We start from the raw sequence: 13706 nt of genomic DNA, 5'->3' as shown, positions 1-13706 counted from the left end.
GATAACTGAGTAATAGTTTAAATCAGTCACCAAGCAAAAACCCCCTGACATGTCTGACTCCAGTGTAAAACATGTGCTGCTTTTCCCTCTCGTATTTCACTGTAAACTGAATATTTTCAGGGTTTGAACTGGCGGTTGTATAAGATGAGACACCTGAAGACATCACCTGGAAGAGACTGTCAAGTATTTTCTGCTGCTTTGTGGACTAAAAGGTTTGACAGAATAACAACCAGAATAACTGATAACGAAAATAATCACTGGTTGCAGATTTAACTGTATGTGAAAAATACACAAATAAACTTCACAGAAATACATGAAACTGCTGATTATTTTAGCACTGAAATGTTTTGATCATAAATCAAGAATAAATCATGAATATGCACATGAACTTTATCCACCTGAGAGGTGAAAATACTGAAATACCCACAGAATAACAGAGAGAGCTGTTCGTGTTTTCACCGTCCGTTAACGTGATTTAACGGATTTATCTCAGCAGTATATGATCAAAGAACACCAACAGCAACAGAGACGGAAAGCATGAAGCCATGGCGGAATAAACAATCCACAGGGAACCGAGAGAGGCCGGTAAACACTCCGGTTACACAGATTAAAAACGGAACATCTGTGACCTTTAACGGTTTATTCAACAAATGTGAAACTTAACGCTCCAAGTTTGATCCACAGCAAAGTTAGCCGACGATGCTAGCTAACTACAACAACAGTGAGTTAACGTCTACCAGCGTTTTAACGGAAGAAACAACTAAGTTACTGTATTAAAACGCCTGAATTATTAACAGACCATTAAAACCTGCCTTCTTTACCAGATATCGACCACAATAAAACCCTGCAAAGGTAACGTTAACTAAAAGGCAACGCTAGCATAACGAAGGACTGTACCTTAAATGTTAGCTCGTATCAAGTAACTTTAAAAAGAAAACTGTTAGTACTGACCATGAAACTAACTTAAATTAAGATATTTTCACTAATGTGTGTATGTTATATCGGTATTATACGTCCAAGCTTTACTATAATTACAGCCGAGCTGTGTTAACTATGCAACAAAGTTAGCTAACCAAGGAATGTGGCTAACAAGCGTTCAACGATAACCTGAAATATATTCCCCGAGACAAACTAAAGTGCAAGAAACATCGTCGTTACGAACAACTTTAATGTTAATTCAATTATCTGTGATCGCCGATTGTGTATTTGTACTGAACTATAATTTTATTATACAAAAAGAACAACTTCGTGCTGCAGCAGAGGTGAAGCAAACTTTTTTCCACGACAGCAGCCAGAAGGATCCGTCTACCTCCTGGCACCAACATGCTCACAACAATCTGTTCGCCGAACTCAGATTGTTTTCAGGCACTGGTTATCACGACCTTAAAATACTCTCAACTGTGCCAGTTAGACACATTAACTACTTTAAAAATACACACAAAGTCAAGTATAAAACGCAACGGCCATTTTCAACAAGACAAATCGTAAACACGAAGCATTCCAACCTAGAGACAGCGTTTTCCCAGCTGATAGACGGAGCCCGAAAGTCAGGCTCAGACCCTAGGCTGGGAATGAAGTTTGGATTCCGTCTGATTCTGCCTTACCTCTGGTCTTCTTTCTGAAATTCTCCCGCCGACGTGGCGCAGTCTTCGACGCTATTTCATCCTAGTTGTTGAAGTCCAAATTCCCACCAGAAAACGCGACAGAAAAGCGTAATTTCCCAGGGTTTTCTCGTAGTAGGTTATTTTCAGCGCCGCGCTCCTCGGGTCCGCGCTCCGTCGGTCTGCGGTTTGGCTGTTTGATGATGGAGGACAGCAAATACCAGCCTGACAAAGATCGTCCGTGACTGTGAAGATGGATCACTACGTGGTTAAAACAAGTGGCCGAACGTACGGCCGACAACATGGGTGTTGACCCCGCGCACGCGCCATTTTTTTCACCTTTCAGGTATCTTCAAATCAGTTTGGATTTTAAAAGTCGCCTTTTTTTGTTAGTAAATTAAGGAAAGATGCATACTTCATAATTTAGTATTTCTCAACCAGAACTGTCTAACTGTTGGCTGAGATGAAGTCTGCTGTGTTTGACTTCACAAACCATTCAAACATAATTATGAAACCCAGTATTTCAGCTAAGCTTTTATTGTTTTAATAATCATTGAATAATAGAACTGATGTAATTCCTCTGTGCAACGGTATTATTGTTGAGCAGCAGCTGAACAAGGTTGCACTGAAAAAGACGTGTTAGTTTTCCATAATTGAGATTTATCTTTTCACATATTTGTTTATTCTTAAAAATATGGGTTTTCTAACTGCTCTCAACGTTAGTCTCCAGCCAAACCCAAGTGATAATTAATGACATTTTGAATGTGATCAGGTGTACTGTTACTGTATATCTCAGTACTTTCCAAGCTGCTGTACTACGTTGAGAGTTTTCCGACTTGTTTCTGGTCTCCAGAAACAGCAAAAGAGTGAGACCTCTTTATTTTTTCTCCTCTGTGCTTCCAATCACTGCTGGTCTGTTGAGCCCTGCAGAAAAACCTGCGGGCTTTTATTTTGAAATCAGGTCTAAAAGCGACCCACGCGCCCTCTGCTGTCAAAAGATCATGTTCTTTACCAACTTCACCACCACCACTACTACTACTACTACTACTACTACTACTACTACTACTACTACTAATAATAATAATAATAATAATAATAATAATAATAATAATAATAATAGACTCTTCATAATGATAATAATAATGATGATAATCTTGAGTCATAACATGTAAATCCTTCAGAGTAAGGTCTTTGGGTGTGACAGTAAGTTGATGGCGTAACATGTTGCAACACTTAAATTAAGCTCGTGACACTTCTCTGAGGTCATGATCTGTGTCACAGTTCCAGAAAACTGATGACAAAAGTTTCTGAAGAGCTGAGATAAAAACTGAAAGAGGAACTTTGTGTAAACGTTTCAAACAGATGGATGAAGACAAGGTTTTTTTCTCAGTGAATGACACCAGGACCTTCAGGATGGACATCAGAGCCACTGTCTGGGACAAACGCCTGAGCTTTCAACAATGAACTTACAATAAAAATGTTGAAAATGAACATTTTCTCTAAATATTTCAGAATTTTTCTCAAAATCTAAAATAATCTTAATCCTCATAGAAGCCTTAAACCTTTAACGTTTCTGTGAACTCTTCCTTCTGTCTTAAAATAATATTTATTCCTTTTCACATGACCACATGAGGTCCACAGGTAACTCAATATCCCTTTATTTGTCCCGCGAGGGGAAATTCCAGAAAATAACAGTAAGAGTTTCAGTAAATAGATCAAGTCTGAAGTATTTCTGTCCTAAACCAAAATCAGACAGGAAGTCCTGCAGCTCATCATAAACAGATTTAAAAAAAACAAAACTCTCCAGAAAATGTATGAAGTGTTTGAAGTGCTCAATTTATTCAACCTGCAACACATATATTCTTCAAATATTTAAAACCTGTTACACAAATGAAGTAAAGCAGCTGAACCTCCCACAGCTGGGAGAGTCTTCATGTTACTTCAGCTTCTTTCTGTCCTTCAGTCTTTATGTGACATCGATAACGTTTCACTTACAGCTCGCTGACACCAAACCAGCTCAAACACTCGTTATCACGTCAAACTGTGGAGTCTGCACGTCTCTTTTTCACGACACAAACACTAATACTGACGTTGCCTCGTTCAACATGCTGTGACAAACTGTGACAAATGTTCTGCATGCACACATTCGCGCTCTGAAAAACACACAAACTGTATAAAATATGCAAAGTAAAAACTGTACACCGGCACACAGACCCGTGAGACCTGTGCACCGGTCAAACAGACAGATCACAGGGGGGCTGAAGGCACGATATGCTGCAGAGAGACGTCTGCCAGCGTTCAACAAGTCCCCTCAGAAACATGTCAAAGTCATTTAAGTTCCTCTGAAAAACACAGATTTCTTATTAGACCAAAAGTCCTTCTGCTCGAAGTCATTTATTCAGTGTATGTGAGGCTCTGTTCACCCTGCAAAACACCTGCTGCCTTCAGCTCACAGGCTGCGTTAACGCTGAACTTCACATGGTTTCGCTCATTTTCTGTGCTTTAATGTCGGGTTTGTTTTTCAAACAGAAAGGATCTGAAATGGATCATGCTTCATGCTGCGGTTTGTTCAGCTGCAGTTCTCCTAATGGCCACCAGATGCTGCTAAAAACATGCTGCCTGTGTTGAAGTGAATGAGAAACACCTCCAGGTGATTTTAGGCTTCATACCTGCAACAGCCATTAAAACAGTGTGTTTGTCTGCAGTGCGAACAGAGCCAGTGAGTGGCGAAAAACACCACTGTAATAAACATTCAAACTCCTTCAGTTACAGCAAGAAACATTAAAAATATGATTAAAAAATATCCATCAACACTCAAAATACGTCCTGTGATGCCAAACATCCACAAAACCAATTCAACAGCTAATAATTTGAATGCAGCAGTGATGATATATTAGCTTTTAAATAAATATCACTCAGTCAAAATAGTCAATAAATATGAAATTCATGGTTATTGTTGCATAGGAACTCCTACTGCACGTGAAGTCAAAGAGGGATTAGTAGCTACACTCCACATCGCATCGTGAGACGCCATCGACACTCTGCAGCAGCCTCACCTGAGCAGGTTCACCTGGAAAAACAACTCGGGATACACCGAAACACTGTGAGAGCAGGAAAAACGTCCAGACAGTGTGTGCTTTACACAGCATACACTTTCAATCAAAACACGCTGAAGAGGTGAAACGTGGAAGCGACAAAACTTTATGTGTCATCTTGACAGAACAGCAGTGGATCTGTGTCTCTACCTGGCTGTGTCGCATCTCTTTGTGGTGGGTTTGTGTCTCTTTGTGGTGGGTTTGTGTCTCTTTGTTGTGGGTTTGCATCTTTCTGCAACTGTTTGACTTTCCTGTCATTTCATACAGATATTCTGGCCCAGCTGTTTGGTCTGTTCCCCAATAGGCCCATTCAGTAATCCTCGCATGATACTAACACCTTTTGACTCTGGTCGGGGGCCTCCAGGGGCCCTGACCCTGGTCTCCAGGCTTGCAGAACCACCTACTGTATTTTATGAGGATGCATGAGTGAGTTTTGCTGCGCCACGTTCTGCTGTGATGGAGTAAAGGCACAGCGTCACTGTGCACTGAGGCTTAAACACACAGGTTGACCTGCTGGAATGAGGCCGGTGAAAAGTGTCACCGGCTCACGTTTCCAAAAACTTTCGTGTTACATTCACTGCCAGTCTGAAACACCTCAGACACAGTTCAGATCAGCTTCTTCGTGTGCTGTTCAGTTCACTGTCACACGGTCAGACCAGTCAGTCCAGACCGCCACCACATCAGCGTGTTCTCACCAAAACCACAACAGGAAATAAACAGTTTTTATGTCTTTCAAATGTAAAAGTGATGCTTCACTCCTCTGTCTGCTGTTCTGGAGGTTGAGGAAATTCTGGTTCCTACAGCTGAAATATTTTACATTGTAGAGTTGAACCAAACATCATTCAAATAGCTTCAAGTTTAGTTCAGTGAAAAAACTTAAGGTAGCGTTCAAGAGACTCAACAAGTCTAAAACAAGATAAAAGAGGCACAGAGACAAGTTGAACATATGATGGGAACAAGATTCTGGAGACGAACACCAGCTGTGCTTCACAGGTACGGAGGCTTCAGAGTGCCACTGGAATAATGCTGACGTCACTCAGTGTTCAATCATAATCAATCTGTCAATTAATCAAAGCTATTACAAAGAACTGAATTAGAATTTGTATCGTTATAATAGAATAATGTAATAAAAATATGATTAAATCTTGTTAGTAATAATTCCATTTCCTTATTTTGCCTTAAGTTAATTTTAAGTTGCCTTTAGTTAATTTTAAAATGGAATCATAAAACTTTATTTAAAATTATATTCAAAATAAAAAAAATTATATATTTCCATTTTAATTTACTCGATAGTCGCTTTTGTCCAAAGTGACATATAAATGAAGTAAAACCAAAGAAACAAATGATTACATCATTAAAGTGTAATATTGAATTTGATGAGGTGTTTATTTGAAGCGTTTGGAGTATTCTCATTAACATCTATGTTTTCTACATTAATCAGTTTATTGATTGATTAGAATTCAACACTGAAAAAGTTATTTCATTTGGCACGCTGCAGACGCCGTATAAACTCGTCCATGTCCGGACACACGAGAAGTTTCTGGTCGAACACATGAGAAAAAAATCAGCTCAGTACGTGATGAAGTGGGCTGGACGAACAGAAAACATCACGACCGAGTTCAGCTCAAGTTCCCGTTATGAGTCCGAATCATCAGGCAGCGTCGTTTTAATCATTAATATTAATGCACAGAAAGAAAAGTCTCAAACCAAAGTGGATTTTGCATAAAGAGCGTTTACACACATCTGTGAAAGATGCTGTCAGCGGCTTCATTCGTTGTCATGTGGCGGCCGGAGCCGCAGAGCTGCAGCTGATTGGTCTACACGTTGATGGCGTGAGCGTGCTTCTTGCACAGAGGTTTGTCTTTCTTTGAGTAGAAAGGCTGGCCCTCCAGGTTCACGTGGCACACCTGCAGCGACAGCACAGACTCAGGTCAGAATGATGAGGAGTGCACCTCCAAACCTGGACGCCTCCACAGGGAGGACACAGGTGATGTCTGTCTGTGATGTGCATGAATCGACTTTCTGTTTTCTTACCGCGCAGACGAAGCAGGTGTCGTGCCAGGTGTGACCCAGAGCCTCGATGAACTTATCACCGGCTTCAACGGGGAAGTCACAGCCATGACACTTGGTGCTGAAGAGTGCGATATAATCTGACAGAGAGACAGAGAGAGACAGTCTGAAACATCTTTTCGCTTACAGCCGACCTCTGACCTCTGACCTCTGACCTCTGACCCCCTCACTGTGTAAAAACCGGGCCGGTGTGAACGCCTTCGTACCTTTCTCGCAGTACGGCTCTCCGTCCTCCATGTGGAAGAGGCTGTTTCCGAAGGCTTTGCCACAAGCTGCGCACACGAAGCAGGTGGTGTGCCACGTCTGCCGCAGGGCGTGCATCACTTCCTGTAACACGCAGCATGTCAGACAGGCTCAGGTGTGTGTGTGACAGGTAGACAGGTGCACAGGTAGAGCGCCTCACCCCCATGATCTTGGTGTTGCAGCGGGCACAGGTTGGAGCGAAAAACTCCTCGTAGCAGTTCTCGCAGTAGACGCTGTTCTGCTCCTCCACGAAGCTGACGTCAGCCAGGGACATGTGGCAGTAGTGACAGTTAAACTCCTCGGGGTGCCAGGACCGACCGAGGGCCACCAGGAAGGGGCCCCTGGAAACCACAACAGGACCAGATCAGTCTGCTTCAGCTGACAGGTTTTCACTCCAGGTCTGACTTTAATGTCACCAAGAGCTGCTGCACACAGAGCAGACAAAGGTGAGACTTACCTGATGACGCTGTTGCAGGACCCACACAGAGGCGTACGGCTGCTGGCGGCAAACCTCTCTGCCCTTTGGGCCACGCCCCTCGCCACAGGAGAGAAAGGGGCGGGGCTCGGGGTAAGGGGGGCGGGGCTGGGAGCTGGAGGTGCGGCGGGGGAGGGGTTGGGGATGTATGCTGGTGGAGGAGGGGCGGCCTGGGGGAGTGGCTGCACCTTCACGGTGGTGGTCATCTTACCGGGGTCGTACTTATCAGCGAAGTTGGGGTCGGACACCCAGGGGGGTCTGTTAGAGGAGGCGGAACCAGCCGGGACCGGGGCCGGGGCAGCGGCTGGGGGGCGGTGCTGAGGTGGAATCAGAGCAGGAGCTGGAGCTGGAGCAGGAGCTGAGGGTGGAGGTGAGGAGAGGTATTTTAACTTCTAGACCAGGAGGCATTTCCATGTGTCTGAGTGAGTTTGCATGTTCTCACCTGGCTGGGTGGGGTAGATGCAGGCGGTGCTGACCACCTTTGGAGGGGCGGAGCCTAGAGGGATCTGAATGGAGCTCTGCTGCGTGGGTGGGAACTGTTGCGTGGGCGGCTGCTGGTACTGCTGCGGGATTGGCTGGTAGTGCTGTGGAGGCGGGGCTTGTGGAGCCTGCTGCATGGCAGGAGGCTGACCGTACTGACTGGAGGGGACGAAAAAAAACACTGATTCATCACAAAGATTGACGCTGGTCTGTTCTGCATGCTGAGCTTCTGTACGATGAAGACGTGACCCGATGGAAGACTCACAGACAGACACACGTCACTCAGACTGCTTTATCTGTGGAACTCGTTTATGCAACTTGGTTTTTGCAACTGTGTTGGACCACTGAGTGGACCAACCAGGCACAGGGTCGGCGTTTTTTGGGGTTCAGTGTCTTGCCCAAGGATACTTCAGCATGTGGACTGCCGAGACCAGGGATCGAACCACCAACCTCCTGATTGGTGGACGACCGCTCTACCTCCTGAGCCACAGCCGCCCCAAACGTCCTGACTTCTGCTCACATCACGCTACAGAAGCAGAACGCTGCCTTTCAGCTCCGTTTATCTGCTGTAACCATTGTTTGATCTTGTAAACAGTTTGTTTCATTACAAAGACCAAGTTGCTAAATGTCTAAACTCACCTGGATCTCCTCCCTGTCAGCACAGATTTTTTGATTTGCAGGTTCTGGTTTTACATATAAAACTCTGTCAGCTTCTAATGCTGAAATACAGTCATCAATGTCACAAATGTTCAGTTCCTCATCTGACCTGCAAATCACCAAATCAGTGTTTTCTGGGCTGTTACATCCACACAAAACACACACAGATACTCATAAGTTAGTGAAAGCCTTAATACAGAAAGCAGTCCAGTGCAAACCAGCCTGACAACCAGCCTGTAAGAAATGAGTGTCAGTGTCTTGAAAACAGAATGAAACAGAAACATGTGACAGCTGGACCTCCATCCTTCAGAGCCAGTTAGAACAGATTCAGCCTGCAAATGGGTGAAGTTGTTAAGACTTGTTACTCAACGGTTACATGGTCCTGAACTGAGCGATGCACCAACACCACCAGGGTTAAGGTTCACTTCCCACCATTTTAAGAGAAAGGCCTCAGTATGCTTCAAACATCGTGCTCGTTGGATCGTCTCACAGCCTCTGAATCAGGTTGGACAATCACAGTACACGACTTCTAAAATGTGGACGAGAGGCTTCCAGCAGAGAAATTCGTGGATTCATCACATCGAGACGTAAAGACAGAGCTGCTGTAGAGAGACGAGAGAGGCAGCAGGACGCAGCCAGGAGGAGGACGAGGAGGTGACGTCGGGCCTTAGACGAGCTCCAACAACACATCAGACACACAGGTTCGTTTGAAGCACACTGAGGCCTTACATCCACTCACGCTCCTGCTTTAGAATAAGTTAGTAGAATAGAAAAGTAGAATAAGTGGTAGAATAAGAAGCCTCTGTTTGATGGTGCTGTGTTATGCAGCGTATGACAGGAGGCAGCGTGAAGCCGACTAAACGCTGGCAGCAGGTGGACTCGAGCGCTGGATCCCTGCAGGTGTCGGTACCTGGAGACGGCAGCTTTGTGCTGGAGGCCGTAACCAGCGGCAGACTGTCGCTTCAGGCTGCAGGTGTGGAGACAAGGACAGCAGAGGTCACCGTGACGATCTGCATCCCGAGCTCACCTGTATCTGCAGGCTGTGGCCCGCCCAGGCACACCTGCTGCTGCTGCTGCTGCTGCTGCTGCTGCTGCTGCTGCTGCTGCTGCTGTGGATCCAGATGTTTTCTGCCTGTTTGTGCTGTGTCTGTCATGTTTTCAGTGTCTTATTACAGGTTAACACGGACCTGAGATCATCTGTCTATCATCAAATCTGATTCCAGCATGTTTTCATCCAACACGTTCTGATAAGAGTGAGAGAGCAGCTGGTGAACACAGTAAAGCATTGAGCAGTGAGAGAGACCAAAAACTGAGCTACGAGAGACAGAATATCAGACTAACACCATCAGGTGACGCAGTCATGTTGCTCTCTACTAGATGTGGAAGCATGTGGCTGTTTGCTAACATGTTAGCCATGATGATATGTTGTAAATGACAAAAAAAAGTACAGAAATTGACCCAAAATATAAGAATGAAGTATGTCCCACTCAGTGCACCATCAGCACCTTCGAGAAGCAAACAAACAAACAAGCACATAAAACCATTTAACCCCCTTTAGGAGGCATGTTGGGGCTCCGAGATGCTGGATTTTCCCACTGTCACTGAATGCAACATGTCTGACAGCAAACTCAAAGCCCTCCAACTGCAAAAAACTCTGATCCAGAAGTAAACTCACACAAACAAAACACCAAATCAGGACAGAGACGAGTCAGTCAACCTGTTAGGAGACACATTCACTGCAGGTGTGCAGGTGAGTCCGAACATGAGCTCGAGAGTCACATTCATGGTTTCCGTGGACGGTCCTCCATCGTCACATCAGGAACAGAAAAACTCTGGCTTGGCTTTGACTCTCTGTCAGTCAGCTGAAGCTGTTTGAGCTCGTATTCAAAAAGAAGAAATGCCTGGTTACCTGTGAGGGGCGGGGTCAGATGAAGCAGGGGCGGGGTCCAGAGGCTGCACGATGGCGCTAGCAGGCAGAGCGGCGGGGGCGGGGCCGGCAGAAGCTGGAGCATGCTCAGTAGGGCTACAGCACAGGAAGTGTTAGGAGCGACAGTGAGAGACAGAGCCGCCGTGGAATCATCACATGTTCAGTGTCGATACAGTTCAGTACATGCAGGCCTGAGCAGGCTGCATGTACTCACGCATGAGGTACAAATACTGCATGTACACAGAGGAGGTTAGTGACAGCCTGGAAGAAGAACAGATCAATCAGCTGGTTATTGGTTTCATGCACAAATCAAACAGCTCGATATTGCTCAGGTGGATGTGAGGGCGTCGATAAAATGTGATGTTGTGTTTTTCTCTGAGCCGCTTCCTTCAGGGTGACTTAGAGACAGAAGCAGAAACCACAGTCTCTTTATTGGCGGATAAAAGCTCGACCTCTGCTCCCATTGATTCACGGTGAGTCACTGCACGGCGAATACAGACTGACGAGGGTTGAGGGCGGCGGGGGAGGCTATCTGCTTGTATTTCAGTCCAAACGGGCGGGCGAGGCAGCGCAGATCAATTGTGCATAATGGAGGGATGATTAAATAAGTGCACGGAGCAGAGAAAGCTCCATCCATCAGTGCTGAGACGGGCAGGGTGGAGGAGGGGTGGAGGGTTAAAAGCTTTGTTCCTCCTCTCGGAGACCTCCTCAGTGTGATACTCAGACCATCTGTTAAGAACAACAGCAGCCAAAAACAAAGAAAACAAACGAGAGAATTAAATATCCTGCAAACTGAACCTGAAGCCGAAGCTGCTCCTAAATCACTGAGACGGAAAAGAAAAGCTTTGCTCCTCAGAACTGATCCACGTGTCTCAGTGTGAACCCAGAAGAAATGTGGCAGCAGACTGTAGTTTAGAGAAGATGTCTGTCCTGCTGACCGATCAACACCAACTTCAATCAATACAAACGCCACCAAAAAGGCAGGACGGGACCCTTCATCACCTCAGTCTGTCGCTGATGATGATGATGATGATGATGATGATGCTCAGACTCAGGTGTCCTCTCACAGGTTAGTGTCTTTCAGTCTGATGGATTGAAGGAGTGAAAAATAAAGAGACACACGACAAGAAAAGCTCCAATAATCTGCAACATGATGCAGATTTTTCCTTCAATTCACTTTGACGGAAAACGTCTTGAGGACAAAGAACGAAACGTCCGCAGAGACATCCACGTCCTGTATGATCCTCTGAACACAGCTTTCTTTAAAAAGAAACTGAATATTTGCAAACATTTTTAACTTCAGAGGTGGAAATACTGAAATACTTGTTAATATTTCTACTGTTATTTAATCTGTAGGGGAAACAGTTCAAGCATCCTCAGAGTCATCGGTCCTACTGCTCCCCCTGCTGGTGAAACCAGCTCTTCACATGGAGCTGCTGGATCCCTGTAACGTCTGTTAATGTCAACATGACTGACGGCTCCAGTATGTACACACAGAGAGCACTGAGACTTCAGTAAGTCTCATCTTCACAATGACGCTAAAACACATGTGATTTAAAAAATGAGCAACAAAAAGCTTCAAAAGCAGAAAAATATACTAGAGTATGAAAAGTAAAAGTACTCAGAGTTTTTACAAACATGATAAAAATCAACATTTTTGTGACTTTTGTCGGCTGTGTTATTACATTAGTGGATTATTGTTATTGACGGAAGCAGCATTTTAAAGCAGCAGCTGAAGATAATTATGACTCTAAAGTCGAAGTCTGAGCAAATTTCCAGAAAAGCTGCAAAATTAGTCAATTCCAAATGTTAACGGTAAAGCTGATCGGATTCAGTAAGTTTTGATGTGAATCTGATAAAAAGTCACTGACTCCATCCATCGGTGCAGAACTCGAGTAAATGTACTCAGTTACTTCCAGTTTACTTCAGAAGGAGGAGGTCAGGCTGCGTTTACCTGTCAGGTGATCAAAGCTCACGTTAGCTTACAGACACTCACTACACAGGTGAGCTGTTATGGGCGGGGCAGTGAGACGAGGTGAGGGCGGGGCCACGTGATTGGGGGCGGGGCAGAGCGTACAGGTGAGGAGCTGGGGGGGGGGGGGGTCAGCAGCTGTCTATTGGAGCTCTGCTGCCTACCTGCTCCTCCTCAGCGCCTCCTCCTCCTCCTCCTCCCCTGGTACTGGAACAGACAGAAATCACAGGAAGGAGGCGTCAGTTAGTTCCTCTTTAGTTCCGTCTTTGCTGACATGTTAAAGTTCAGGTGGCTCCGTTCAATAACTGATTCTACCTCTGCATGCTGGGAGACGTTTAAACTTCCCAGCATGCCTCATGTTTCAGCAGAGGAGCTCTGAAAACTTTGACTTTGACTTTTTCATAAACTTTTTTTTTACCCGCCCTCTCTGCTCCTGCTGGTCACGCCCCCGGCTTTTATTTGAATAACTTACATAAGAAGTGACAGTGAACTCAAATGAAATGAAAGAGGACAACATCAGGACAGGAAACTTACAGGACTCGGTTCCGGTCATGTGGGCCAGGACCCGGAAGGACTTGGACTGCATGTTGGCGCTGCGGCGGCCCCTGTCGCCCAGGTCCAGGTCCAGGTCTGCACTCTGGACGGCCTGGTAGACCGGGGAGGCGCTGTCTACAAGACGATCTTTGACTGGGAGAGGACTGCAACCACAGACAGAGGACGCCAAACCCCCCGAAGCCAAACCAAGTCAACACCGAGACACTGAAGCCGAGGCTTTGGGGAGCTTCAGGGACTTCAAGGGACTTTTAGTGTTTTATGTTGTTTTTCGGATGAAGAGCAGAAAGTTTTGATGCTCTGAGCACTAAAATGTTTTCATGACTTTATGAAACGTAAACATGTGAGAGGTTGAACTGATCTTTCATGAGATGAAAATGAAAAGCAGTATTGAGCTGGTATTGATTTGATGTTGCACGACATGAAGATGAAGATGGCGTAAACGTAAACAGGAAGCACTAACAGCTCAGCGGACGCCACAAAGCTCGACTGTCACTGGACGTGAGAAAAGTTCAATGATGTGAAACGTGACCAAAGATGGAAGCAAAAGTTCACAAAAGATCAACACGAGGAGGACATTTGTAAAGTGTTAACGATTGACAGAGTGAACAGACATGAACCAAAAGAAGGAGGA

The 13706-nt window shown here is 45.1% G+C and overlaps 2 protein-coding genes across 6 annotated transcripts in view; both read right to left on the bottom strand.

Annotated features, from left to right (window-relative positions):
- The window catches only part of LOC143327969 (bone morphogenetic protein receptor type-1A-like), a 43663-nt gene extending 41891 nt beyond the window's left edge, over positions 1–1772 (bottom strand). For all 3 annotated transcript variants that reach the window (XM_076742700.1, XM_076742698.1, XM_076742701.1), the window contains exon 1: positions 1605–1772. The gene's annotated coding sequence lies outside the window, so the exon portion shown is untranslated. The remainder of the gene's footprint in view (positions 1–1604) is intronic.
- A 1644-nt stretch (positions 1773–3416) lies between these two features.
- Positions 3417–13706, bottom strand: part of LOC143327967 (LIM domain-binding protein 3-like) — a 33498-nt gene continuing 23208 nt past the window's right edge. Inside the window, exons 7-16 of one of the 3 annotated variants that reach the window (XM_076742694.1) lie at positions 13055–13218; positions 12685–12727; positions 10531–10644; positions 9532–9588; positions 7927–8123; positions 7467–7842; positions 7170–7350; positions 6973–7093; positions 6731–6846; positions 3417–6603 (exon numbers count right to left, since the gene is read on the bottom strand). In XM_076742694.1, the coding sequence (XP_076598809.1) occupies positions 6514–6603; positions 6731–6846; positions 6973–7093; positions 7170–7350; positions 7467–7842; positions 7927–8123; positions 9532–9588; positions 10531–10644; positions 12685–12727; positions 13055–13218 (1459 nt within the window). In that variant the 3' untranslated portion in view covers positions 3417–6513. The remainder of the gene's footprint in view (positions 6604–6730; positions 6847–6972; positions 7094–7169; positions 7351–7466; positions 7843–7926; positions 8124–9531; positions 9589–10530; positions 10645–12684; positions 12728–13054; positions 13219–13706) is intronic. The other 2 variants (XM_076742695.1, XM_076742696.1) reach the window with 2 other exon arrangements.

This window comes from Chaetodon auriga, chromosome 11 (genome assembly GCF_051107435.1).
Source record: "Chaetodon auriga isolate fChaAug3 chromosome 11, fChaAug3.hap1, whole genome shotgun sequence".
In the NCBI taxonomy this organism is placed as follows: Eukaryota; Metazoa; Chordata; class Actinopteri; order Chaetodontiformes; family Chaetodontidae; genus Chaetodon; species Chaetodon auriga.
The sequence above is the reverse complement of the archived record's forward strand: the minus strand, read 5'-3'. Positions and strand labels throughout refer to the sequence as shown.